The sequence below is a fragment of the Callorhinus ursinus genome, unplaced genomic scaffold (assembly GCF_003265705.2).
Source record: "Callorhinus ursinus isolate GAN/ISIS: 27379988/994484 unplaced genomic scaffold, GSC_fseal_2.0 scaffold50, whole genome shotgun sequence".
Classification (NCBI taxonomy): Eukaryota; Metazoa; Chordata; class Mammalia; order Carnivora; family Otariidae; genus Callorhinus; species Callorhinus ursinus.
The window spans coordinates 8374606-8401930 of NW_027397112.1; the positions used below are offsets into that span (position 1 = coordinate 8374606).

At 59.3% G+C, this 27325-nt stretch overlaps 1 protein-coding gene across 1 annotated transcript; it reads left to right on the forward strand.

Annotated features, from left to right (window-relative positions):
• The first annotated feature begins 282 nt into the window (after positions 1 to 282).
• On the forward strand, positions 283 to 26930 carry SCN4A (sodium voltage-gated channel alpha subunit 4). Its single transcript, XM_025890292.2, has 24 exons — positions 283 to 555; positions 646 to 764; positions 903 to 992; positions 1287 to 1415; positions 1929 to 2020; positions 3872 to 4168; positions 5200 to 5263; positions 5505 to 5646; positions 6447 to 6656; positions 7225 to 7378; positions 9319 to 9557; positions 11281 to 11454; positions 12250 to 12606; positions 16688 to 17167; positions 19084 to 19216; positions 19854 to 20008; positions 20561 to 20734; positions 20852 to 20974; positions 22298 to 22576; positions 22832 to 22885; positions 23154 to 23291; positions 23801 to 23905; positions 24519 to 24789; positions 25539 to 26930. The coding sequence occupies exons 1-24, from the start codon at positions 283 to 285 to the stop codon at positions 26762 to 26764; spliced, it is 5478 nt and encodes a 1825-aa protein (XP_025746077.1). The 3' UTR covers positions 26765 to 26930.
• The last annotated feature ends 395 nt before the right edge of the window (positions 26931 to 27325 follow it).

Here is a 27325-nt window from a genome sequence, read left to right on the forward strand (position 1 = left end):
AACCCCCTGCTGGGGAGAGTGTGTGCAGGCCCCGGGGGTGATGCTCTTGTGTCCAGCGCCTGTGCAGCAGCAGCACCCGGGCCCTGCAGGCACAGCTCCCAGTCCCGACAGGCCTTGTGCAGTGACCCTCCCCCACCCCCCAGCCTGGCCCCGGGGCAGGCAGGAGGTGAGTAGCAGACAGCAGGCCCAGGGCGGGGCAGCCGCCCAGCACCCGGGGGGCGGCACACTGCGGCCGCCCCAGAGACCCGCCACCCTCCCCGCCGCCGAGCCCAGGATGCGAGAATGGCCAGCTCATCTCTGCCCACCCTGGTGCCTCTGGGCCCTGAGAGCCTGCGCCCCTTCACCCGGGAGTCCCTGGCAGCCATAGAGCGGCGGGTGCAGGAGGAGGAGGCCCGGCAGCAGCGGAACAAGCAGATGGAGATCGAGGAGCCTGAAAGAAAGCCGCGCAGCGACCTGGAGGCCGGCAAGAACCTGCCCCTCATCTACGGGGACCCCCCACCGGAGGTCATCGGCATCCCCCTGGAGGACCTGGACCCCTACTACAGCGACAAGAAGGTCTGGGCCCAGTAGGGTTTCTTTTCCCTGCCTGTCCATCGTCCGTCTGTCTGCCTGTCCCTAGACCTCACAGCACTCTCTCTGCCACAGACCTTCATCGTCCTTAACAAGGGCAAGGCCATCTTCCGCTTCTCTGCTACGCCCGCCCTCTACATGCTGAGCCCCTTCAGCGTCATCAGACGCGGTGCCATCAAAGTGCTCATCCACTCATATCCTGGCCAAGCGGGGCGAGTGCAGGGGCAAGAAGGGGTTAGGGGCGGGCAAAGCCAGGTGCTGTAGGCGAGGAGGCCCTCCGCCTACCTTCCCTCCCCACCTGCTCCCTCACTTTCCTTGACCCTCCCCCTGACGCTGTTCAGCATGTTCATCATGATCACCATCCTGACCAACTGTGTGTTCATGACCATGAGCAACCCGCCTTCCTGGTCCAAGCACGTGGAGTAAGTCTCCTCCTCCTCGGAGGCCCCCTCCCGCCACCCTGCCCTGGTCTGGGGCATAGCCCACCCCAGGGGTCTGCACCCCGAGGATGCCCCAAGTGGCACGGCTCTTGTCTTCCAGGAAGACACACACTGCAACTGTCCCCCCGATCAACACCATAAGACCCCAGGGTGGTGCACACTGTCACTCACGCCAATATCCTCAACCCCCCGGGGCGGCATATTTCACTGCTGTGACCTCCCTCCTGGGAGGCCCATCCTCACCACCCCTGGCCCTGGGCACACTCTCCCGACCAGGTACACGTTCACGGGGATCTATACCTTTGAGTCCCTCATCAAGATGCTGGCCCGGGGCTTCTGCATTGACAACTTCACATTCCTCCGGGACCCCTGGAACTGGCTGGACTTCAGCGTCATCACCATGGCGTGAGCAGGGCCTGGAGGGCATCCCGAGGTGGAGGAGGGTGAGGGGAGAGGACCAGGCCTCAAAGAGGGCAGCTGAGTGGGCGGACCCTCTGGGAGGGGCGGGCTGCGGGGGTGACGGGCAGGGGTGCGGTGAGCTACCTGGTCCCGGGAGCTGCCATTTCTGGGGTCTGGCAGGGAGGCTCTCCTGATGCCCCCTCCATGAGCCTCCACACTGTCTGTGCAACCACAGGCGGCAGTGCTGGGCCCCAATCCCACAGGCCTCACGCACTGGGAGAGCTGGGCTACCCTTGCCACCCCCACGCCCAGCAAAACTCCTGCACTGTCTTCCCCAGCTCTCAGGACCCAAGAGGAACCTTGGGGTATCTGACCTGACCTTCCCCCCCAACCCCTGTGGTAACCCCAACCACAAGGATTCCTCAGCAATCCTCATTCCGGGCCTAGAGAAGCTATGATTTCTGCCCTCACATCCACTCCCGACTCTGACACAACCTTCACCCCAACCCCCCTGCCCAGGTACCTGACGGAGTTTGTGGACTTGGGCAACATCTCAGCCCTGAGAACCTTCCGGGTGCTGCGGGCCCTGAAAACCATCACGGTCATCCCAGGTACTGGGAAGGTGCAGGGACCCTCTGCCTGAGCCAGCGGGCCTCCCCCTACCAGTGCCCAGGCCTGGAACCTGACCCTCAGGTCCAGGAGCCTGACCCAGGGTCACAACACTCTCACACCAAAACCTGGACACAGTTGGGGGGGCCCCATGGCCAGGGAGGAGCAGGGGCTGGAGGCTGGAGGCTGGGTGTCTGAGAGGCAGCACAGCAAGGCGGTTAGAGCACAGACTCGGAGCCAGACTTCTTGAGCTCAAGTCTCATCTCCACTACTTCCTAACTTGGACTTCGGGCAAGTGGTTCAACCTGCCTATGACTCAGTTTCCTCCTCTATAAAATGTGCCTAATAATAGTCCCACTCACTGGGGTGTTACGAGGATTAAATGTGCATGGATGTGTGTTAAATAAAATGAGCAGACTGGGCAGAGCAGAGAACCCCCCCCCCACCCCGAGAGAGAGACAAAGGGAATGAGCGATGGAACGTGCCGGCCCCGAGGGCTCAATAAGGAACATGCCCCATGCCCACTGAGCAATCCCAGGCCAGGGCAATCCCAAAGTAATGCATCAAGAAGCATGAAATAAATAGAATCCTGAAAACCCAGATCCTCAAAAAGGCACATGGAGAAACCGGACAAGGTTCACGAAAGGAAAGGAAGATGGTCTGAAAAGAGACGGACCCTGGGAGGAGGAGAATTAGGTCTGAGTGCTAGAAAGTACCGTGTGTTTCCCCTAGCCCAGTGCCCTCAAACTGTGGCTGAGGAAGGTGAGACCCTGACAGGCCCTGGGAGGGGAAGTGCTTTCCGAAGGCCACACTGCTCTCTGGCCACCGGGTGAAGGCTACGGTCCTCAATACCACGCTTCCAGCATCCTCCCAGCTTGGAGGGTTTTGATAAGGCAGCTGCTGAGCCCCTGTTTTCCACATCAGGATGAGAAAAGGAGATGAACTGCGGAGACTGGGTGGCTCTGTCAGTTCAGTGTCTGCCTTCGGCTCAGGTCGTGGTCCCAGGGTCCTGGGATCGAGCCCCACATCGGGCTCCCTGCTCGGCGGGAAGCCTGCTTCTCCCTCTCCCACTCCCCCTGCTTGTGTTCCCTCTCTTGCTAAGTCTCTATCTGTCAAATAAATAAATAAAACCTTAAAAAAAAAAAGGAAAGGAAATGAACTGATATGGAAGTGAGAGACACTCTGATTAGGCCCAAAGAAGAAGTTATGGCTCTTCCATAAACGATGGGAATCCATCCCTGGAAGTCTGTAAGAGTTTCTATGCCTTTGTCTGTCCAAAGGGGCAGGTTGCAATAAGATCTCCAGCTCAGTCTAGAGGGACTGTTCCTTGGGTGTTAATAGGCATTATAAGAAAAAGGGTTCTTTTGTCAAGTAAGTTAAGAAAATGTATTAAAGTGTGTGTTTGTTTCTGCAGGACTTGTCAGAGCCTTTGATAGGCTAATCTACAGTCATGCTCCAAGAGTAGAATCTAGAACTGAGCCTTTCCCAAACATTTATCGAACCCCTTCTTTTAAGGGCACAGCTGGGGAGATCAGTTTTGTGTAGAACCACAGTTTGGGAGTGTTGACCTGGTGACATTCAACTCCACCGTGGGCCTGTGTGTTGCTCTACGAGTCAGGCAACAACCTGGGAAGTCCTTACAGTGCATTCTTCTAGTGGCCGAGATTCTGTGGCCATTCAAAGGCTCCACATCAAGGATGAGATGGGAGAGGGGTGGGCTCATTTGGGGAGGCTTCAGGGAAGTGGTGCCCCTCATACCTCAAGCCTTGACGATGTGTAGGCAAAGGCTTGAGGGGATAGGAGAGGGGGCTCTCACCCTGCGCATCCCCTACCCTCACCCTCCCTCTGGTCAGGGCTGAAGACGATTGTGGGGGCCCTGATCCAGTCCGTGAAAAAGCTGTCGGACGTGATGATCCTCACCGTCTTCTGCCTGAGTGTCTTTGCGCTGGTGGGGCTGCAGCTCTTCATGGGAAACCTGCGGCAGAAGTGCGTGCGCTGGCCCCCGCCCTTCAATGACACCAACACCACGTGGTATGCCAACGACATGTGGTACGGCAATGACACGTGGAACGGCAACGACACGGGGAACAGCCATGAGAGCTGGGCCAGCAACTCGACCTTTGACTGGGATGCCTACATCAGTGACGAAGGTAAGGGCGCGGGCTGTGGAGGCCAGGGGGGATCTGTCCCAGCCCCTAGGGCAGCCCCTCGCGTGGGATAAGCAGCAGGGGGCACCGAAGCTTAAATCCATCGCTTACCAGCTTGGGGAAACTCTGACAAGTCACTTGGTCTCCCTAACCCTCAGAACCCTCACCTCTAAAACTGAGGCAACAGTGCCTTTCTCAGGCACCTGGGTGGCTCAGTCGGTGAAGCATCTGTCTTCGGCTCAGGTCATGATCCCAGGGTCCTGGGATCGAGCCCCGCATGGGGCGCCCTGCTCAGCAGAGAGTCCGCTTCTACCTCTCTGTCTGCCCCTCTCTCCCTCCCCTTTCCCTCTGCTCGTGCATGCTCCCATGCACGCTCTCTCTTTCTCAAAAAAAAAAAACAAATAAAATCTTTTAAAAAAAATGCCTTTCTCAAAAGGTGAGCATGCCAATGAATGCCCCATGGCTTTGAAAATCCTCCAGCTTTCCCTATGAAAAGCAGGAGCCCATTGTCCCCATTCCCCAACCGACACATTCCTTATTTTCCCCCATAACATGACCTCCTGGCACCCTGGCAGGGCCACCACCCGCCACCCACGGACTCGCCTAGTCACACCCCATACTCCACAACCACACACACGAGCCACACGTTTTCACACAGCCACAGTTAGTCCATACAAGGCCTTCTGGCGAATTAGGAAAAGGTACCCCTTCTTCAACCTGGCGCCTGGATGCCAGCTCTCCCCCCACCTGCTCACCCCTCAGTTGGGCGTCTCACGCAGGTGTGCGCACACACCGTCCGGCCGGCTCTGTGCCCCTGCTGCGTCCCGACCGCCCAGCCACACACACCGGAGGCGGCTGAGCTCCCTGGAGTGCATCTACCCAGAGACCTTAAAGGAGGGGCAGGGGCAGCCAGAGAGCCTCCATTTGGTGTATGTGGTGCACACAGATGTGCCCCCAGGCGTGCAGTGGGTGCGAGTGTCCACAGTGTGTCCACGTGTGTGACCTGTCTCCTTTGTGGCCTCTGACTCCCAAAGGGAACTTCTATTTCCTGGAGGGTGCCAATGACGCCCTGCTCTGTGGGAACAGCAGCGATGCTGGGTGAGTGATATGGGGGACTGGGAAGAGGTGTCCCAGGGGTGTCAGGAGACGGGAGCTGATTAGGGACAAGGACGTGGGGTGGAGGGGAATGTAAGGAAAACCCGTGGACGTGAATGGAACCCTTCCCTGTTTGGGGGACGTGGACAGAACTATAGGATTTTTCCTCTTGGGATGCCCCCCGTCTTTTCCTCGGCTGGCGTTCTCTTCCCTCCCTAAAGCCAGCAGCCTGTTTTATCCACAGGCACTGCCCTGAGGGTTACGAGTGTATCAAGGCTGGGCGGAACCCCAACTACGGCTACACCAGCTACGACACGTTCAGCTGGGCCTTCCTGGCCCTCTTCCGCCTCATGACCCAGGACTACTGGGAGAACCTCTTCCAGCTGGTACGACTGCCCCCGCCCTGCTCGAAGGCCCAGCGCCACCTCACCCCAGCCCCACAGCCTCCTCAGGGCGTGGCCGGACCTGTAACAAGGCCCCCTCCTCCCTGAGACCCCCCTCAGCACCCCTGCAGACAGCTTCTCGGAGGCCTCTGACACTGGGGACCTGCCCACATCTGACCACGGCCTTCTCTTCCTTCGCCACCTTCGCCTTAAGCGCTGAGATCTGGGCCTGGCACAGAACCCCCAGGCCTCACAGAAACCAGTAGGGTAGCTTAGAAATTCAACCCTGCCGCCACACAATTATTTCGCTTCTACTGTTTGCGTGGTAGGCGGGTTGCGTCTGGAGCCGCAGTGCCTTCTGGTCCCTGGTAATGTTTCTAACACTGATGATATTAATGATAATAATAATAATGGCAACTATTATTTGTTGAAGTCTTATTAGATGCCAGGCACGGTAGCAACGGAAGGATTCAAGTTGACCCCAAAGCCCGTGTTCACCCCCCTTTTCTTATTTTTCTTATCCTGGCTCTCTAATCTCAAGATGTCTGTCTCAGGTCCTCAGGGCTCTCTGAGCCAGGAGACCAGGAAAGTCTGGGTCCCAAGTGTGTATTATGAAGCTCCCCAGAATGTGGCTTAGCCTGCCAAGGATGGCTATCCCTTGCCTCAAGGTCCTCAAATCGCCAGGCTCTGTGAGCGACCCTCCCTGTCTACCTATCTGGGCAGTGGGTGTGTGGAAAGGGGTAGTGGGTGAAAGCAGGCAGGGGGCTATGGGACGCTCCCTCTCCCTCTCCCTCTCTTCCCAGACCCTTCGAGCTGCTGGCAAGACCTACATGATCTTCTTCGTGGTCATCATTTTCCTGGGCTCCTTCTACCTCATTAACCTGATCCTGGCGGTGGTGGCCATGGCATACGCAGAGCAGAACGAGGCCACCCTGGCCGAAGATCAGGAGAAAGAAGAAGAGTTTCAGCAGATGCTGGAGAAATTCAAAAAGCAGCAGGAGGAGCTGGGGAAGGTCTGGACTCAGGGAGAGGAGGCCCTCAGCCTGGGTTCTCCTGGGCAGGCTAAGGGTGAGGGAGAGGCATGGGGTGGGGGCTGCAAGGCAGGCTGAGCACAAGGCCCCAGGCTGGGGGCTTTGTGGGGATGGGAGGCATCCAGGCAGTAGAAAGAGTAATCCGCAGCTCTGTGCCTCAGTGTCCCTGTAAACAACAAGGCATCTGAGTAGTTAAACCTGAAGTGACCTTCCAGCTCAAATATCTATGGTCTCGTGATTCTTTCTGGGTGGGATAAGGGGCCCATGCTGAGGGAGAGGTGGGTCCTGGGGAGGCCCCGGCGTGCAGCCGCCCATTTCCTCACCACCTCCTGAAGTGTGGGGTCAGTCAAGGCTTCCGAGAGCTGTGGGTCTTCAGGGATGAAGGTCTTCAGTCACTTTGGTCCCTACCCTGTCAATCCCATCACCCCTGAGGTCGCTCCCCAAACCACCACACCGGGCTCAGGACTTGGAAAGAAGCTCTGAGAGTCCATTAGTCCATCCACCGGGCTCCGAGATGGACTCCGTGCCCACCACCCTTGCTGATCCACAGGCCAAGCCTGCCCAGGCTCCGGAAGGCGGGGAGGCAGATGGGGACCCAGCCCACGGCAAAGACTGCAACGGCAGCCTAGACACGTCGCTGGGGGAGAAGGGGCCGCCCCGGCAGAGCTGCAGTGCAGACAGTGGTATCTCAGATGCTATGGAAGGTGAGTGCTTGACACCCCTCTGGCTGCCCTGCCCATCAGGACACTCGGGCTCCTGGGCGGGGGGCGGGCAGGTGGCGACTGGCTGGGCCCAGCTTCGGAAAGACAGTAACTGAATATAGGTATCAAAGAAATGGCCGTGATAAATATAATCCTGGCTTAGCCCTGCCCAGTTCTGGCTGCAAGGCCAGGCTGCTATGGGAACTGGAGGCTTCCAGGGGAGGACCTCAGGGGCTGCCAAGGCAATGGGGAAGGACAGGAGGATCATACTAACCAGGAAGGCCCAGTATTCTGGAAACTGGAAATCCTCCTCAAATGTCTTCTGGACAGAAGTTAGAGGTCAAAGGTCAAACTCTGCCCAGGTAGAGTCCCAGATTCCCCCAAATCCCCATACTGCCCTACAAGTGCCAGGGAAAGAACGCGATAAGGTAACAAGGACAGGGTGGACAGACACAGACGTGGATGGCTGGATGGATGGATGGACGGACGGACGGACGGACGGTTGGATGGACGGACGGATGGACGGACGGATGGATGGACGGACGGATGGACGGACGGATGGATGGACGGATGGATGGACGGACGGATGGATGGACGGATGGATGGATGGGCTGAAAGATGGGTGAATGGGAAGAGACATGGGTGTGTGGATGGATGAGAGGAAAGGGGGGAGGGAGGGAAATAGGAGGAGGGAGGAAAAGGGGAGGAGGAAGCAAAGGAAGAAGGAAATCTGACATGGAAGGGATCTGGTCCCCTTCTCAGGTCCCCCTCCCCTTCCTTGTGCCAGGAAGGACTGGCAGGGCCTAGAGGACTTTGGAGACCTCTAGAGGACACCTTCTCATCCCACCTCATATGACAGGCATCCAGGGGGTCTGTGCCCTGCTGGAGAATGCTGCAGGGGGTGCTCAGTGTCACTGGCCGAGGAGGTCACTCAACGCTGCCCTGGCTGGGATCGCTGTGAGAAGTTTTGGGTGTCAGACACTGTTTGAATCACCTGCAGTGACTTGGGGGTCACCAGCTTGGGGGTGGGGCTGTTACTATCAGACTAGAATCTGCAGCCTTTGCGAGGTCCAATTAGCTAATTTCCTGGGGTGTCCCAATCCTGCCCTCGAACCCAGGTCTCCATGGGACTGCTCCTGACTCTCTCCTCATCTATGAAATGGGGGGCACTGATAGCACTCGTCTCATAAATTTCTGGTGGTAATGAAATAAGATCATGCCAAGGCTGCGGACTCCCACAGGCCAGCAAGAAGGGGCCTGACAGAGCCCCAGGGCTCTAGAGCTGGGATGGCAAGAATAGGCGATGTTTCCAGAAAGCCACTCTGGTGGGAAAGGATAGACGGGCTGGGGACAGTGTGGAGGGGTCAGCTTTGCTGGCAGTGGGAGGGAGAGGCCTCGGGGGGGGTCCTTGGTCCGCTCTGAATGGCATTGGCCAGAAGCAAGTGGAACGGGGCCCAACCCTCCGTGGTGGCCTCCCACCTCTCCCTGCGGACCCTTGGGCCCAGCCAGAGATCAGGGGTCTCCGGTGCCAGGATCACAGCCCCGGGGCCACGGGCAGAGGGTGGGAGTCACTGAGGGGCGGGCTCTGTGAGGTGTGCCAAGAAGGTCCAGCCTGAGGTGGGGCATTAAGAGAAGGGATTCCAGGTAGGGCGGGCCGAGGGGGTGGCGGTTTGAGGGTGGGAGCATTAATAGGCGGGGCTTTGGGGGCAGGACATTGGGGGGGGTTGGGGCATGTGGGCGAGGCCTCCAGGGACAGGTCTTGAGGGTGACACCCCCCCGCCCCCCAGAGGGGGCTTGAAGTAGGCTTGGCGAGGGGATTGGTTTGAGATGTGGAGCTCAAGCAGCAGGCTTGGAAGGTGGGACCTAAGGTCTGGGTCAGGGATGGAGGACACTTGGGGTGGGGGTGGGGGTCCTCAGCAGGTGTGTTTCTACCCTACTCCCAGAGCTGGAAGAGGCCCACCAGAAGTGCCCACCGTGGTGGTACAAGTGTGCCCACAAAGTGCTCATATGGAACTGCTGCACCCCATGGGTGAAGTTCAAGAACATCATCCACCTGATTGTCATGGACCCCTTCGTGGACTTGGGCATTACCATCTGCATTGTGCTCAACACCCTCTTCATGGCCATGGAGCATTACCCCATGACAGAGCACTTTGACAATGTGCTCACCGTGGGCAACCTGGTAGGGAGGGGACAGGGAGAGGTGTCACTCCCAGGCAGGACAGGAGAGGGGCCAGAGGGCCCTATGGGGCCATCTGGGCTGTGCAGAAATACGGGGCACTATTGGGGGGTGTATGGAGACAAGCTGGGCTTATTCCTCCCAGTATATAGGGGGCAAGAGTTGAGATACAAGGGAGGTACATGGGGTGACCCATGGGATGTGGAATTTGGGTTTTAGAGTATTTGGAGGCAGAGAGAATGGGAATGAGGTGTGAGACATTTTAAAATTAGGACTCAGGGGGTCTGGGGTCCAGGCCATGCCCTGGAGGCAGAGGTGGGGGAGTGGGGGCATGGGTGACAGGTCTCCACTTTCAGAGGTTGATGTGGACCTAAGAGGGACCAATGGACCTGAAAGTGGGGGCATAGAGCCCTGGGCACCCAGGCCCAAGAGGCCCCCTGGCATAGTCCCCCAACCCCAGTGCCCTGCCCACTACCATTTCTCCAGCGTGGCCAGGCCAGCTCTGGGCGGCGGCCTTTCCTGCCTGGCTATTGTTGACATGCACTGATCCGCCTGCTTATCCCTGCCCATTAGGAGCATTATCACCTCGTTTCCAGCCCCGCAGAGCCTGACAAAGGGAAAAAGCCGCCTCATCCTCCAGCCCTGCCCTGCCCTTCCCCATTCCCTTAGAAATGTTTCCAGATGGCAAATGGGCCAGATGCTCCCCCTACCACCCTGAGGGTGAGGAGAGCCCAAGGAGAATAAGATTTGGGGGCCTGAGGCAGGATGTGGACGATATGCGTGGCGTGGGCATCAGACCCTGGACTCCCAGCCTGTGAGGCAGGCACTTCTATCCCATGGAGATGTCTAAGGCAACCATGCCAGGCTGGGTTGGAGAGGCAAGCATGTGCTCTGGACTCACAGTGCACTTGCCGGGCTGTGCGTGATGGGCCCAGCCTGCCACCTGCCCACCACCTGCCCACCCCCTGCCCGCACTCTGCTGCCGTCTGGGCACCTGCTATGGCCAGGGACAGCGCCTGGGCGGGGTTCAGCATGTGCCCGGGCAGGCTGTGGACCAGGGCAGCTGGTGCCCGGCAGGAGGGGGGCTGTGGCCAGGGAGCTTTCAGAGGCTAGGAAGCCCTTACACCCCTGCGCCCGGTTTGTGGAGGGCAGCTCTGGCCTTCTCCTGGATCCCTGACCTTGCCCCCTTTTGGCCCCTACCCTAGATTTCTGAGTCCACCAAGGTTTGCTGAGTTTTGCCAGTCAGGGTAGAGAGGGTAGGGTGTAGAGACAGGAAGACTGAATGAAGCACCCCAAGACCTGGCTTTGGGGTCTGACTCGTTCCCATATGGGTGGCATGAGCAAGCACTTGCCGCTTACTCTCAGGGCGTCAACGTTCTCATCTCTGGGACAAGTACGTGGAAATCGGCATTCCAGTGAGGTCATCACGTGAACCGCAAAGTGCTGTATAAGTGCTAAACATTATGACTGGGGGGAGGCCCCCAAGAAGTGAGTGACTGGCCCATGGGCACAAGGCCAGAAGCGGATGGGTTCAGGCCTCCCTGAGGGTGGTACCCACTGTGCCCTGGGGCAGGGCCATTCCACTCACGCACGCACACGTGTGGGCCGCGGGTACCAGTGCCTGCCCCCGCTCAGGGCTCTGCCAGGAGGTGGGAGTTGGGGGGGTGACTCCCAAGGCCCTGCACTCCCTGAGGCTCTGTGATGTGGGGCGCCCCCCACCCCGCAGGTCTTCACTGGCATCTTCACAGCAGAGATGGTACTGAAGCTCATTGCCATGGACCCCTACGAGTACTTCCAGCAGGGCTGGAACATCTTCGACAGTATCATCGTCACCCTCAGCCTGGTGGAACTGGGCCTGGCCAACGTGCAAGGGCTGTCCGTGCTCCGCTCCTTCCGACTGGTGCGTGAGGCCCAGGGGCCAGGCTGAGGAGGGGCAGGGTGGGGGTATGCGGGAAGATGGGAGGAGAGATCCCCAGGAAGCCACTTGTGCATGCCACTTCACCACTCAGAACCTTCCTTACTGGAAATGGGGAGGAAGAAAGCCCCCTCCCTTATCACATAGGGCGGCTGGGGGCCAAAATGAGAGCCCTGGGAGCTGACATCTGGGCTTGACTCCTTAGTGACCTTGGGTGACAGTGGAGAAGGCACCATATTGCAGACCTGAAGGCTGGGGCTCAGGAAGCTCATTAGTAGTGGAATCAGGAGTCCGGTTTAGTAGCCTTTCCACCACCCCGTAGGAACGCTTTTTTTTTTTTTTAAACTTTATTATGGGACCTGTCATTCATCCACAAACATATAAAGTATACTGAACGTCTGCGCACCTATCACCCACCCCAACAGCCATCAACATTCTGTAGTTCTTATTCCCTCTGGCCCCTACTTTTTATGGGGGGAGCATGTTAAAGCAAATCCTGACATATAATGTCACTTGTAAAAAAAAAAAACCATCTTTAAGAGATAAGGACTCTATTTCTTTTGAACGCAGAAAGAGGATGAGGTAGTCAGATAGGAGTATTCCCATTTAACAGAGAGGCAGGCTGAGGCCTCAGATCACTCATGGGGCGGGGTTTTGAGTTGTTCTGGAGAGTTCTTTCTCCTAAGGATGGGGCTCCCTCGGGTGGGACCGGGTGGTGGGAGGGGGAGGCTGGGCCTCCCTGGACCCTGCTTGGCCCCTACCCTCCCCCCTGCCCCGCAGCTGCGGGTCTTCAAGCTGGCCAAGTCGTGGCCGACGCTGAACATGCTCATCAAGATCATTGGCAACTCGGTGGGCGCGCTGGGCAACCTGACGCTGGTGCTGGCCATCATCGTGTTCATATTCGCCGTCGTGGGCATGCAGCTGTTTGGCAAGAGCTACAAGGAGTGTGTGTGCAAGATCGCGGCCGACTGCAGCCTGCCCCGCTGGCACATGCACGACTTCTTCCACTCCTTCCTCATCGTCTTCCGCATCCTGTGCGGGGAGTGGATCGAGACCATGTGGGACTGCATGGAGGTGGCCGGCCAGGCCATGTGCCTCACGGTCTTCCTCATGGTCATGGTCATCGGCAACCTAGTGGTGAGTTAGGCCGGCGGGGTGGCTCCCCCCGCCCCCCCTGCCCCCACCGCCAGGAAACCCAAGCGTCCGAAACATGTGCATTCAATTATGTCCTTTAAATGGGGCTGTCCTTCAAGGGCCTTTGCCCCATGTGGTTAAACTGGAGGAAATCACTGATACTGTAATGTATTCTGCTTTCCCCACCCAAAAGGGCAATTTTATATGGTTTAACCCAGGGGCTCTCCAATTTTAACCTGCTTAAGAAGCACCTGGGAGTTTCTTAAAACCCAGATAGATTCCTGGCCCCACGTCTGCAGAGTCTGATTCAGCAGCTTGGGGCCGGGGCCTGGGACTCTGCTTCTCTAACCAACGCAGCTGTCACTGGTCCGGAGACGACGCTGTGAGTAGTACTGTTGAAACCTAGTGTTTGGGGCAAAGTAACATGATAACTGGAGTCAGACAGACCCACGCTCCAGGCCCAGCTCCGTTGTCATCTGTGTGACCTTGAACAAGTGACTGCTCTGTGGTCAGCTGGGTGCGGGAAGGCGGCACGCGGGGTTGGCATCAGAACTCCCCGGCCTCCTGTCTCTCCCTCACCCTCTCACCCTCCTCCGTTCCTGGAATTGGGCCCCGGGAGAGGGGAGAATCCAGAGATGGCATAAACTGCCTTCATCCTGCCGCTTTCTGTGGCTCAGGGCTTCCCTGTGGGGCTCGTGTAGGGGAGGAGCCGCAGGGGGGCCCATGAGGAGCAGGGGTGCAGGCCGCCATCATGCTGACCAGCATTTCTGTGGCTGGGGCCCCGGGGTGGCGTGTCTCCACATCCTGACGCCCACAACTCCTGCCCTGCTCAGGGTGGGCGGCACTTCTGCCAGGAGCCCTGTGCCTGGCTGCCCCCTGCTGTGGCTGACGCTGCCCTGGGCAACGGGGTTGGGGGGGGTGGGAAGACGCACGTCCCCACGTTCCACGAAGGCCGGTGGAATCCTTAGGCTGCTGGATCAGCGCTTCTCAGATGTCGCTGAGCTCCGGCTGGGGGTAGGAGTCGGCTGGAGGGGAGGGGTGTCACCTCCACTGAGGAAGAGACCCTGGGATGAGGTCCTGAGCCCCCAGGGAGAGCTAGGCAGGAGAACCCCGGCTGGCTGTCCCTGGGAGAGGGCCTGGGGCCTGGGGAGAGAGAGAGAAGATGCCCCAGCAGAACTTTGGGGCGGGATTGGGGTGGGTGGGTAGCTCTGAGTAGAAGGTAAGTTTAAGGGCCCAGCATGACTATAAAGGTCTGCGGTGGGTTTCCGTCTGTACGTGTGTAAACTCAAAAGCATTGCAAGCCCCTCTTTTGCCACTTACCAGGAAAACTTGAGACGTTATTTAACCTCTCTCTGGCCTCAATTTTTCTCATGCGGAAAATGGGGATGGTAATGGTGGTGACCCCCTTCAGCGTGTGGTCTGAGTGCTCAGCAAAGCACTTGATCTACAAGGCTGGGGCCAGGGGGCGGGGTGGAAAGTAACGGTTCAGGTCCTCACCTTAGGTGTCACCCTGCCCTCCCCAAGGACTGGGCTCCTGCCCTGCGCCTGTCCCTGCGCAAAGGGCTTTACATGCGTTATCCCTAATGCTCTCCCAACCCTGGGAGGGAGGTCAGGTCCGCGCCGTGCTCCGAGGAGCCACTGCCTGGAACCACACAGCGAGTGTGAGACTGAGCCCGGACTAGAACCTGGGTCTGCGTCACGCCAGTAGCATCAGTAATAGCAGCAGGGCTGAGAATGATGGTGTCAACAGGGGCAGTAACAACGGCGACAGTTGACCTCTCTGTGCATTTGTCCAGCATTCTGAGTGCTTTCTGTGTATCTATCTCCCAATGCTCGCCACCACCCGACTGCGACATGCTGTTTCTTCTCTGGTTTGTAGATGAGGAAGCAAAGGCTCAGGGTGGGGAAGCTAGTAACCTGCACAGGATTGGAACCCAAGCAGTCTGGCTCCAGAGTCTGGAACCTCTCCACTGCCTCTGTGTGCCTGTCCCACATGCGTGTCACTCCCCACACACACGCACGCACGCGTGCGCACACACATGCACACCACTGCTACTCCTTCCCAGCCCAGCTCTGCCTCTCTGCTCTCTCGCTTTGCTCAGAAGGACTGGACCAGCCCGGGGAGGTGGCACCGGCAGCTCCTTGGGCTGTCCCCGCCCACTGCCCCCCCCCCCCCCAGCCCAGGCCTCACGGAAGCTGGTGTCTGCCAGAGGGAACTGAGGCATCCTGCCAAGGAGTGTGGGGCCCCATGTCCCCTGCGTGTGGCACTTGGGCACTTCCCCTGGGTTACTACGAAGAAGAGGAAATGACAAGGGCGTAGGTAACCCACCCCTCAGAGCCCCTGGAGGAACATGATGTCCATCCCCCTTCCCTCCAGGCCTCCTCCCTACGCGCCTTGCCTGAGGCAGCTATTTCTGTCCCAGGCAGGAGCCGTGTGCAAACCCTGCTGACCCAGAGAGCAGCTAATTCCCATCTCAGATGTGTTTCTGGCAACTGGATGCCTCTCCCCCCCCACCCACCCACCCCCGACAAAGGGAAAGAAAGACCAATAAATGTTGGTTGGGGGCAAAGGCAGAAAAGTAGCTAGGGGGCAGACAGATGTGGAGGAATCCCCCCCGCACCTTCTCCCCCAGTGTGTATATATAGATACACACACACACTTTAAAGACATATGCTAACATGGTAGGTAAGGCGATGGTAAGAAGACCTTGGAGGACCCCTGGTAGAAGCCAGGCCACGAGAGGCACATAGAGAAGCTGGTCAAAGGTGGACACATATAGGCTCCCCTACTCCTTCATGTCCACTCGTGCACCCAGCCCTGTCCCAAGGTCCCCAGAGTAAGACCCGGCCCTGCCTCTGGCTGACAGGAGCCAGGACCCCTCACCCCAGCTGGGCTTCACCTTCCTCCTCGTTCCCTGGTGGAAGGTACAGCCACTGTACTGTGCAACCGCTGGGGCTGCCATTCACATTGTAGTCTAAATGAATGATGTCCTCTAAAGTTATGCAATGACTGGACACCTGGATTCAGTCCTGATTGTGCTGGATGTCATGGGGCATGTCCCTCTACCTCTCTGGGACTCAGTTTCCTTATTTATAAAATGCTGAGCTGGTCTCAAGAGTTAATCGTACTCTTTCCTGTACCTGGTACCTTCTGTCCTTGCACACATAATGGCCAACATGTTTTGAGTGCCTACTGTGTGTTGATCTTTTAATCCTCGCAACAATGCAAGGAGGTGGGTACTGGAATCACCCCCATTATACCCACGAGGAAACTGAGGCACAGAGCAGCAATATGATTTGCCTCAGGACACATTGCTAGTAAACTGGGGTTCAAGGCCAAGCAGCATGGTTTCAAAGCCTGTGCACCCCAGTCTCTACTGCCATGCAAACCCACTGCAGTGTATCTGATCAAATGTCTGTCTCTACTAGGTTGGAGCTCCCCAACACCACAATGGGAGAGGCTCAGCAAATGTCTGCCTCTGGAAAATAAGGCTGGAGACTGGAGGGGTAGACCAGTAGCCTCCTAAGTCTTTCAGTAGGGAAATGGGAAGAAAACCAGGTGGAGCAGGGAATCCCAGGGAGAGAACAGGGGGTGAATAGCAGTAGGGTATGCCCTTCCCAGAGCAATAGGATACATGCATCCGAGCACCGGGGAGCACTGGCTCTATTAACAGACAGGAAAAGAAGGCTCAGCTGATTCAGGGTCCCAATAAGTCCTGGAAACTCAAAGACGAGAGCCCTGTTCTTTGTTCTGCCTTCCCCAACAGTGGAGGTGGAAGACAAGAGTCCTGGAAAGAGCCCCTGTCACCCAGTGGGCCTCCCCAAACCCTGCCTCTGCCATGGTCTTGCAGACTCTTATCATGTGCCTAAGGCTCTACTTCTTTTTCTGCAAAGTGGGGGTGATAGTAACCCTCCTCACCTCTTCGAGCAGTTGTGAGGATTCCAGTAGGTGATATCCTTTCAAATGCCCCACACGTGGTAGGTCTGATCTGGAGGCCTGAGGCCCCTGGTGCTGGCTGAAGGTGGCACCCTCGTGGAGGCCCCCGAGGCTGAGCCGAGGTTCCTCCCAACCCCTGCTCCCCAGGTCCTGAACCTCTTCTTGGCCCTGCTGTTGAGCTCCTTCAGCGCCGACAGCCTGGCCACCTCAGATGAGGATGGTGAGATGAACAACCTGCAGATCGCCATTGGGCGCATCAAGTGGGGCATTGGCTTTGCCAAAGCCTTTCTCCTGGGACTGCTGCATGGCAAGATCCTGAGCCCCAAGGAAATCATGCTCAGCCTCGGGGAGCCCGGGGAGCCCGGGGAGGCCGGGGAGAGTGCCCCAGAGGACGAGAAGAAGGAGCCGCCACCCGATGAGGGCGACAAGGACCTGAAGAAGGACAATCACATCCTGAACCACGTGGGCCTGGTTGACGGCCCTCCCCCCAGCATCGAGCTGGACCACCTCAACTTCATCAACAACCCCTATCTGACCATTCACGTGCCCATTGCCTCTGAGGAGTCCGACCTGGAGATGCCAACGGAGGAGGAGACCGACACTTTCTCAGAGCCTGAGGATGGCCAGGTGAGCCCATCACAGGACCTGGTTTGAGGGGGCCACGGGTCACATAGACATGGCTTCAAATTTTTGCGTGACCCTAGAGAAGTCACAAATGCTCTCTGAGACTCAGTTTCTCCATCTGTAAAATTGGGGTAATGGCACCTATCTCAGAGCATGGTCACGAGCTTTAGGTGAGATGCTGTGTATAAGCACACACAAGGCTCTCTGGGCATGGTGGTTGACAATCACTATTCTGACGGGCCCTGCCTGTCCTTCCCGTGTCCCTTCGCTCTGGCTCCACACCTCCACCTGGGTTCCTGCTCACCAGCAGGGGGTGCTCTTGGACAGGATGTTCCTACCCGTGGCACCTTAGCTCCAGCGTGGGGACCCAAGAGGCCTCCTTTAACCCGCCTCTGAACTTGAAGTCGCTCCCACTATCCCACTGGGGCTGGTCCCAACCTCCCAGTGTGGGCCAAAGTGCTGGGTCTGGGCTGGGGACTCAGAGAGGTGGAGGGGTTTGGGGGGGGCAAGGGGGTTGGGTACAAGGAGAGCAGAGAGCTGGGCAGTCTCAGCAGGAGCCCTGACCCACCCACCCAGGAGATGCCCCCTCCTCCTGCCCCTTCCCTGCAAGGGTGACAGAGGGACTGGTAGTCACCCCCAGAAGCTCAGGCTGAGGCCGGGACCTTGCCTGAGCCTCTCAGGGGAGCAGACCCTGAGCCCCAAAGCCCATCCTCCAGCTCTGGCAGAGGAAGGACTAGCACCTCAGGTAGGGCAGGGCCCCCGTCCATCGCCACGCTATCGGCCCTGGGCCTGGCTGGGCACTGGCGTCTCAAAGAACTTTGTTCTGAAAGCTCTTGACTCCTTATTCCCCCCAGATATGTGTCACGCTGACTTACCCGGGGGCCGAGTGCCTGCCAAGCTATAAATACCCAGGGAAATGTGGCACCAACCTCGGTATGAGGAGCGGGGGTGGGGGAGGGCTGGAGAGCACCCCGGGCCAAGGCTCTGGGGACTCTCAGGGGGGCAAACAAGGCTCCAAGGGGGATTGTGGGAGTTGGGACACACAGGCAGGGCAAGTGGCTTAGTGGGTGCCCTGGCTGACCTAATGCCTGCCTCGGTTTCCCTTTCTGTCAACTGGGCACAAGGGGACCTCCGTAATTTTCTGGTGACCGTTCTGGATCCAGAGGCTGCCCCCCAAGCTGTCCTCTCCATCTTCCCCTTCAGGGACCTCAACTCCAGCCATGAAGGGGTCCCCTTGAGGAGGGGGGGCTAGGGCCAGGAACCTGGCTTGGGACAGCACCAGCTGAGGTGGGGGAGGCCTGGCCAGGCCAGAGCCCCAGCCTACCCCACCCTGCCCCACTCCCATCGCGTTTCCTTGGCCCCAGGCTGGAGCTTCTGCTGGGGAAAGTTTTCCATTCCTTCCGGGCTCCTCAGCCCAGCAGCCCCTGGGCATGGGAAGGCTCAGAACTTGAGGACACTGCGGTGCCATCCCCTGCGGGCTACGGCAGCCCCCGCTCCATTCTGACCCCTTTCGTGCTCCCTCCAAAGTCCCTTCAGACCCCTTATTCCTCCGCTGCCCCCACCCCACGCTTCCCAGGACCCCCAGCCCGGCTCAGCCACCCCCAGCCTCCTCCCTCACCTGAGGCCCTCACCTGCCTCCCTGTGTCCTCACATCCCTTCCCAGGTCTCGGCCTGCCCTGCTCCAAATCGAAGCCCCGCGAGGGCAGGAGCCCAGCTGCCTTGGCCACTGTGGTTCTCCTGCAAAGAGAGAACTGCCAGCCCGCAGTGCTGGCTCCATAATCCAGGGCTCAGGGAATGAATGAATGATGAATGAATGAGTAGGTCAGCTCCACCCCCTCTTCCTCCTCTCCCATCCTGACCTCCTCTGGTTCACCTGGTGGGAGGACCCAGGGCTCACATGACCCCGTGGTCCCCTGCAGAAGCCACCGCAGCCCCTCGATGGGAACTCATCCGTCTGCAGTACTGCCGACTATAAGCCCCCCGAGGAGGACCCCGAGGAGCAGGCTGAAGAGAACCCCGATGGGGAGCAGCCTGAGGAGTGCTTTACGGAGGGTGAGGGCGAGCCCGTGTGCGTGCACCCCCACCACCTCACCTGGCAGCCCCTGGAAGGGACAGACCAGGCCAGGGCCTTGGGGGGCAACAGCCCTGGCCCAGCCCCAGCCAAGTGCCTCCTCGAGGACATCTCAGGATCATGTGCATCACCGAAAGCATGCAGAACTTCCGAACCCCGCCCCCCAACATGCTGCCCTGCCCTGACACAGCCTGGGGGAGACACAGCCCCAGGGAGGGGCGCCAGAGCCCAGATGCCTCCCAGCCCCTGACCCCCTGAGCCTCAAGCGTGTGCGGTGGGTGCACACCGGCCCCTGAGGACTGCCGTGCAGAATCCCCACAGGGCCCTGAGTGTAACCTGGTGCTTGGGGATGGCCAGTGCTTGGGAACGGCTGCTCTAAGACCATTACCCTCCTCGGCTTCATCTGCAGAGAGAGGCCAGCCCAGCCCTTCGGGAGAGAGCCCTGTGGACACACTGCTGCCCCCAGGGCCTGGGCTGGGCAGCATGAAGTCCACCAGCTAGGGGTGGGGAGAATGGGATCAGCCGATCCCCAGGAAGGCGGTGGGCACACGCTGACCGCATGTCCGGAGGCAGCCCCCAGTCCTGTGATGTGGTGCCCTTGCCCCTTCCCTCCCCCAGCCTGTGTGCAACGCTGCCCTATCCTCTACGTGGACATCTCCCAGGGCCGTGGGAAGATGTGGTGGACACTCCGCAGGGCCTGCTTCAAGATTGTCGAGCACAACTGGTTCGAGACCTTCATCGTCTTCATGATCCTGCTCAGCAGCGGAGCCTTGGTAAGCACTGCCCTGGGGGATGGGTGTGGGCAGAGGCAGGTGCCAGGCCCAAAGGAGGCCCTCCCAGGCTCCCTCCTTCCCACACCATGGGAGGGACGAGGCTTGGGCAGTCTGGACCCCAGAGAATCCTAAAGGGACTCACTTGTGGTTGCAAGATATGATGTAGAAAGTGTTCATTTTCTTAAAGTGACAGGTGGGGTCCGACTCTGTGTGCACCCCCAGTGATAGGTGCCAGCCAGGGCAGAAGTGGGAAGGCCCTTGGAATGTTGAGTTGCTTGGGGGGGGGGGCGGTCAGGGTTGAAGATGTGTCATGGTGCTAGCCCCCAAGCAGATGACTGAGTGTCACCCCTGGGGAAGGGCTGCTGAGGGGCTTCTCCCCAGGGATCTGGCACCCGTGGGCCCTGGGGAGTCTGGGAGAAGCTGACAGCCTGCCCCTGGCCTGGCCCCGGTGCCAGACCCCTGGGAAGCCCCAGCAGCAGGCAGGGTGGGAGATGTGGTTGCTGCCCTGGCCTTCCGGGCCCGGGCCATCCCCGGCCATGCTGGCGTCCCCAGGCCTTTGAGGACATCTACATTGAGCAGCGGCGAGTCATCCGCACCATCCTGGAGTACGCCGACAAGGTCTTCACCTACATCTTCATCCTGGAGATGCTGCTCAAGTGGGTGGCCTATGGCTTCAAGGTGTACTTCACCAATGCCTGGTGCTGGCTGGACTTCCTCATTGTGGATGTGAGTCTGCCCCGGGGGATGTGAGCCAAATCCAGAGGCGGCCCTGAGGCCAAGGGGCTTAGAAAGCCCTGGCATTGAGGCCCTTCCTGCCCTGACCAGCCCACCCTCCCTCTGCAGGTCTCCATCATCAGTCTGGTGGCCAACTGGCTGGGCTACTCGGAGTTGGGACCCATCAAATCCCTGCGGACGCTGCGGGCCCTGCGTCCCTTGAGGGCGCTGTCCCGATTTGAGGGCATGAGGGTGGGTGCCAAGGGGGGGCTCTGAGGAGGGCTAGGGATTGGGGGAGCAGCCACCGCAGGGCAAGGTGCAGGGGGCGCAGGTCTGTACTCCAGCCACCACGGGGGGAGGAGAAGCCTCAGACTCTGGGCCCCGCTGAAGGCCAGATCTCAGGGCCCCCAGACATCCTCCTATACCACTCGAGGGCCCCTTCCTGCCCTCAGCCCCTCCGGAGCTCCTCCGTGCCACCGCTGGGGGACAGCAGAGGCTGCATCAGCTCCCAGAGGGGAGCCGTGAGGGCACGGGGGGCAGGGAGGGAGGAAGAGAGGCAGGTCGATGGGTGTATAGGTGCCCCTCCCCGGTGTCACACCGGGGCCCGCCAGGGCTCTGAGACCTGGGTGAGCCGACCAGTCCTGTGCCTGGCCTCTGGGCCTGCCCACCCTTCCCTCAGGCCCTTGAGAACAGAAGTGACAGTAAATAATAGAAGCTTTGGCTGAGACAATTGGGACTTCCCCAGCCAAGAGGGGTCTGTTGGGAACAAGACCCACTTGGAGGGACAGACGTCTGTGAAGCAGCTGGTCACAAGCCAGCAGGGCACTCAGCCAGAGGGGCTCCCTCCTGTTCATGCAAGGGGCCAGCCAATGCTGGGTCCTCCTGCCCCCAGAACCAGGGACCCCTCCTCCCCGAGGGGAAATGACCTGCCCATGCAGCTGGTTGGTGCCCCAGCCAAGAATAGAGCTACCCCAGGCATTACCAGGTCTGTGCCACCCACTCTGTCTGGAGGTCGTGAAACAACATCTCCTTGAAAAAGGACAATTCTCAGATTTGGCCCAGCCTGACAGCGTGAAGTTGGCCTATGCAGCCAGGGCTGGGGAGTGGGGCATAGGGTCCTGCCGCTTTGAAAACCCCCGATGGCTTCTTTTCGGTCTGTGTGTCTCTAATGCTGGGAGCAGATGAGCAGGGGGCCGGGTCACGGGGGCTGAGTTTCCTATGGGGGCCGAGGTAGGAGTGTTTGTCTCCTGCCTAGTGACCCGTGGCCAAGCTGCTTCCAGAGAAGCCTAGTGCCCCGACTCTGGGCTGATGGATCCAGCGAAGCAGAGAGCTCTCTTCAACAATAGGCCAGCAGCACCCCCAACCCTACTCCTCACTTCCCCACCCCCACCCCCAACATAGAGCCCAGCAGACTTCTCCCCCAGGCCTGGCTCAGAGTGACCCTCCTCCAGGAAGCCTTCCCTGAATAACAATGCCCAGCCCTGTCTGGTGCCCTTGTTAGTGTAGGTGGGGAGCCCTGTCCCAAAGGGGCCTGGGTAAAGATCTGGCAATGACCCCTTCCCCCCGGCCCCCCAGGTGGTAGTGAATGCCCTCTTGGGAGCCATCCCCTCCATCATGAACGTGCTGCTTGTCTGCCTCATCTTCTGGCTCATCTTCAGCATCATGGGTGTCAACCTGTTTGCCGGCAAGTTCTACTACTGCATCAACACCACCACCTCTGAGAGGTTTGACATCTCCGAGGTCAACAACAAGTCTGAGTGTGAGAGCCTGATGCACACAGGCCAGGTCCGCTGGCTCAACGTCAAAGTCAACTATGACAACGTGGGTCTAGGCTACCTCTCCCTCCTGCAGGTGGTAAGTGTAACCTGCTGCCCTTGCACAAAACTGGGATGGAAGTGCTCCCAGATTCGTATTGTACCTGAACCCACTGTTACTCTTTGTTAGGAGGCCCCCCCGCCCTGCTCCCAGTGCTGTGTAGTATCTAGACCTCTCTGGTCTCTATGTGAGGCCTGCCCTGTGGGGCTCTGGGGAGGACCAGGCTGGGGTGAGGAGGGAGACTCATGGATGGTGGAAACGGCCATCTCCTCACACCCAGCCACACTCTCCCAGGCCACCTTCAAGGGCTGGATGGACATCATGTACGCGGCCGTGGACTCCCGGGAGGTGAGTGGGCCTCACCGAGATGCGGCCGGTGAGTGAGCCCGGGGAGAGGACGCAGACCAGAGACACCATGGCAGTTCTGCCCATCCCCGGCCCCATGCTGCCTCCTCAGAAGCCCCCAAACTCGGGAGCCTGGGCGTGGAAGGGCCCACCTCTGGGCCCCAGGCCCTTCTTGCCCACAGTGAGATGGGGAGCAGGGGGCAGCCAACATGCCCCCCCAACCTCCCCATCCCACCCCGTCCCAGCCTGTCCTGTCCTGTGGCCTCTGCAGAAGGAAGAACAGCCCCAGTATGAGGTGAACATCTACATGTACCTCTATTTTGTCATCTTCATCATCTTTGGGTCCTTCTTCACCCTCAACCTCTTTATCGGCGTCATCATCGACAACTTCAACCAGCAGAAGAAGAAGATGAGTATCCACCCACCTTCCCTGGGCTCTATCTCCCTCTCTTCGCTCATCCCTCCCTTCGGATAGTCCCACGTGCTGCCTCAGCAGCGACTGTGCTGTGGCTGGCGGCATGACTGAGGCAGCAAGCCTGGGTTCAGACCCTCCCTGGCGACCGTGAGAAAGGGACTTGGCCTCTGTGAACCTTTGGTTACCTTGTTAAGAAACGAGGCTGGTGCTCCCTACCCAGCTGGGTCATTCAGAAGACCCAACGAGACCCTGATGGCAAGTGTCTGGCCCCAAACAGGCTATGAGCCAGTGCTGGTCCTCTCCCAGACTCACCCCACACCCCTCCCTCCTTTCTCGGGACCCCGCAGACCCCCTTCCCCTTCCTCCCTCCCTCAGCCCCCATCTCTGGCCCCTCCCGGTCCCCTGTTGGGGTGCGGGCTGCTTTAAGGGTGGTGCCTGAGGTGGGGAGGTCCTGGAGGCAGAGAAGAGGGGCTTCTGGCCTTACAGGCACCATCCCACTATACTTTGGAGGGAAAGACATCTTCATGACGGAGGAACAGAAGAAATACTACAATGCCATGAAGAAGCTTGGCTCCAAGAAGCCTCAGAAGCCAATTCCCCGGCCCCAGGTACCGGCCCTCTGAGCCCCTCCTCCTACAGCCTGGATGAACCTTGTGCCCAAGGGGGCCCATGGGGGCCAAATGCAGGCTGTGCTCTGCCCACCAGGTGGTGTCCCCAGCGTGACGCTGGGTCCCCATGCGGGAGAGCTTGCCTCTTGGTAACCGCACTGAGGCAGTGCGTGTGGGGGCCACAGCAACCTGATAAACCCCAGTCGCTGGTTCGCCCCCCGCCCCAGTTTCAGCCCACCCCTTCAGCGGGTGGCCTCTGGGGCAAGGGCCCCTAGACGCGGGAGGAAGAGGGTGTCCAGACACCCTCCCCGGTGAGCAGTGACTTCGGGAGAAGGATGAGAGGTTGCCGGGGGACCTTGAGAGGAGGAAGCATCCTAGAGTGAGGAAGAAGGCCACGGAGCCCCCCAGAATGGCTTGTCCGGATGGGTCTCCCCTCCCTGCCGTGGCCGACTCCACCGCAAGGCCTAACACCTCCCCGCCCCCGTCTCTCTGTCATGCTGTTGTGTCATCCTGTGTCTCCCGCCTGTGCACATCCTGTGTGGGTCCTGACCACGGCCGCCCCCCCCCGCCAAAATCCACCCACCTGCACCCCCGCACCCCTCCCACGCTGCAGAACAAGATCCAGGGCATGGTGTACGACTGCGTGACCAAGCAGGTGTTCGACATCGCCATCATGATCCTGATCTGCCTCAACATGGTCACCATGATGGTGGAGACAGATGACCAGAGTCAGCTCAAAGTGGACATCCTGTACAACATCAACATGGTCTTCATCATCATCTTCACCGGCGAGTGCGTGCTCAAGATGCTCGCCCTGCGCCAGTATTACTTCACCGTCGGCTGGAACATCTTCGACTTCGTGGTGGTCATCCTGTCCATCGTGGGTGAGCGGGGCCGGGCCGGGCAGACTCGCGGGAGCCCGCTGCTCCCGTCCTCGCATTCACATACCTGCTCTTGCACCTGGGAAGCTCACACACGCGTGTACACGGACACATGTGCATAGGCAGCTGGAGTTCACACTTAATGCACAAAAGGCACATGGGCCAGGTCCACAGGCAGGCTGTCACCTGCACACCCACGAATACACTTCTAGAAACCAGTAGATGCGCACTCGGGTGCCCGTGAGCCTAGTGGAAGACAGAAGATGGTTCCAGGCTCCACACACACAGAATTGCACAGACGTGTGTCATCACGACAGCAACTAACCACCATTTACTGACCATTTACTATTTGCCCGACACTGTACTACCCCAGGAGGTAGGTACTGTTACCACCTCTGCTTTACAGCTGAGGAAACTGAGTCACAAACAAGTCATGCTCCGAGTCACACACAGGGCTGCCCTCCCTCTCTGTCTCATCTGGGGCATCTACAGACAGCCTTGGGAGTCGGTTTACCCTGAACCCCATCAGCTTGGGCCTATCTCACCTCCTTCCGGCTGTGTCAGGGCACAGCAGAGCCCGTGGCCCCACGACCCTGGGGGAGCCCAGCTTCATGGACTGTGCTCCTCTTGCTCGGTTCCGGGGAGGAGCATACCAGGCCAAGCCCCCTTGAGCCCTGCATGCGCCCCACGCCCCACTCCCCGAGCCCGCCTCCTACCCCAAGGACAGCGCTCCTCACACTTGCTCCCTGCAGGCCTCGCACTCTCCGACCTGATCCAGAAATACTTCGTGTCTCCCACACTGTTCCGGGTGATCCGCCTGGCCCGGATCGGGCGTGTCCTGCGGCTGATCCGTGGGGCCAAGGGCATCCGGACTCTGCTCTTTGCCCTCATGATGTCCCTGCCAGCCCTCTTCAACATCGGCCTCCTCCTCTTTCTGGTCATGTTTATCTACTCCATCTTCGGCATGTCCAACTTTGCCTACGTCAAGAAGGAGTCGGGCATCGACGACATGTTCAACTTTGAGACCTTTGGCAATAGCATCATCTGCCTCTTCGAGATCACCACGTCGGCTGGCTGGGACGGGCTCCTCAACCCGATCCTCAACAGCGGGCCCCCCGACTGTGACCCGACACTCGAGAACCCGGGCACCAGCGTCAGGGGCGACTGTGGCAACCCCTCCATCGGCATCTGCTTCTTCTGCAGCTACATCATCATCTCCTTCCTCATCGTGGTCAACATGTACATCGCCATCATCCTGGAGAACTTCAACGTGGCCACCGAGGAGAGCAGCGAGCCCCTGGGCGAGGATGACTTCGAGATGTTCTACGAGACGTGGGAGAAGTTCGACCCTGACGCCACACAGTTCATTGCCTACAGCCGCCTCTCGGACTTCGTGGACACCCTGCAGGAGCCGCTGAGGATCGCCAAGCCCAACAAGATCAAGCTCATCACGCTGGACCTGCCCATGGTGCCGGGGGACAAAATCCACTGCCTGGACATCCTCTTTGCCCTCACCAAGGAGGTCCTGGGTGACTCTGGGGAAATGGATGCTCTCAAGGAGACCATGGAGGAGAAGTTCATGGCCGCCAACCCCTCCAAGGTCTCCTACGAGCCCATCACCACCACCCTCAAGAGGAAGCACGAGGAGGTGTGTGCCATCAAGATCCAGAGGGCCTACCGCCGGCACCTGCTCCAGCGTACGGTGAAGCAGGCGTCCTATCTGTACCGCCACAGCCAGGACGGTAGTGGGGACGGCGGCCCGGAGAAGGAGGGCCTGATAGCCACCACCATGAGCAAGATGTACGGCCACGGGAATGGGAGCAGCGGCGTGCCGAGCACGGGTGAGGAAAGGGGCTCGACAGGGGCCGCCGGGCCTGCCATCGGGCTCACGCCCATGAGCCCCTCGGATGCTGCCCTCCCTCCCTCCCCACCCCTGGGGCAGACAGTGCGCCCGGGGGTCAAAGAGTCTCTTGTCTAGTAGCAACGGCGAGGTAGCCAGCTGAGCCTGGCACGGCACCCCCAAAACTCCCTCCTGGTGCCTGCTTGCCGAGGGAGCAGGCTTTGAGTCTGTGGCTGACTGGCTCCCTGTCAGGGACAGGTTGTGGCCACGCCGGGGCTGACACCCAGGCCATGGAAAATGGGAATTGCCCTCGGAGGCTCCACCCTGGGCCTGAGGCTCCCCCCCCCTTCCGCCGCCCCCCCCCCCCCCCCCGCTTCCCTGGTTTCTCACTTCAAGTTGCCCTCACCTCCTCATGGGCCCAGCTGCCTCTCCTTTCGGGGGAGGTCCGAACACCAGAGATCTCTGCCCCCCCCACGCGGGGGAGGGGCCAGCCTGCAGCGGAGGGATGAGCTGCCATCCTGCCACCAGGGTCTTAAGGGCTACAGGCCTCTCCCCAGGAAGTGGCTCAGGCCCCCCAGGCCTCTCCCAGATAAAGATGTCTTAATTCAATGAGAGTGGACACCTGACCCAGGCCGTGCCCAGCCTCCAGTGACTGGGATACAGCTTCGTCCTGCCGGCTCAAGAATTTCCTGGAGAAGA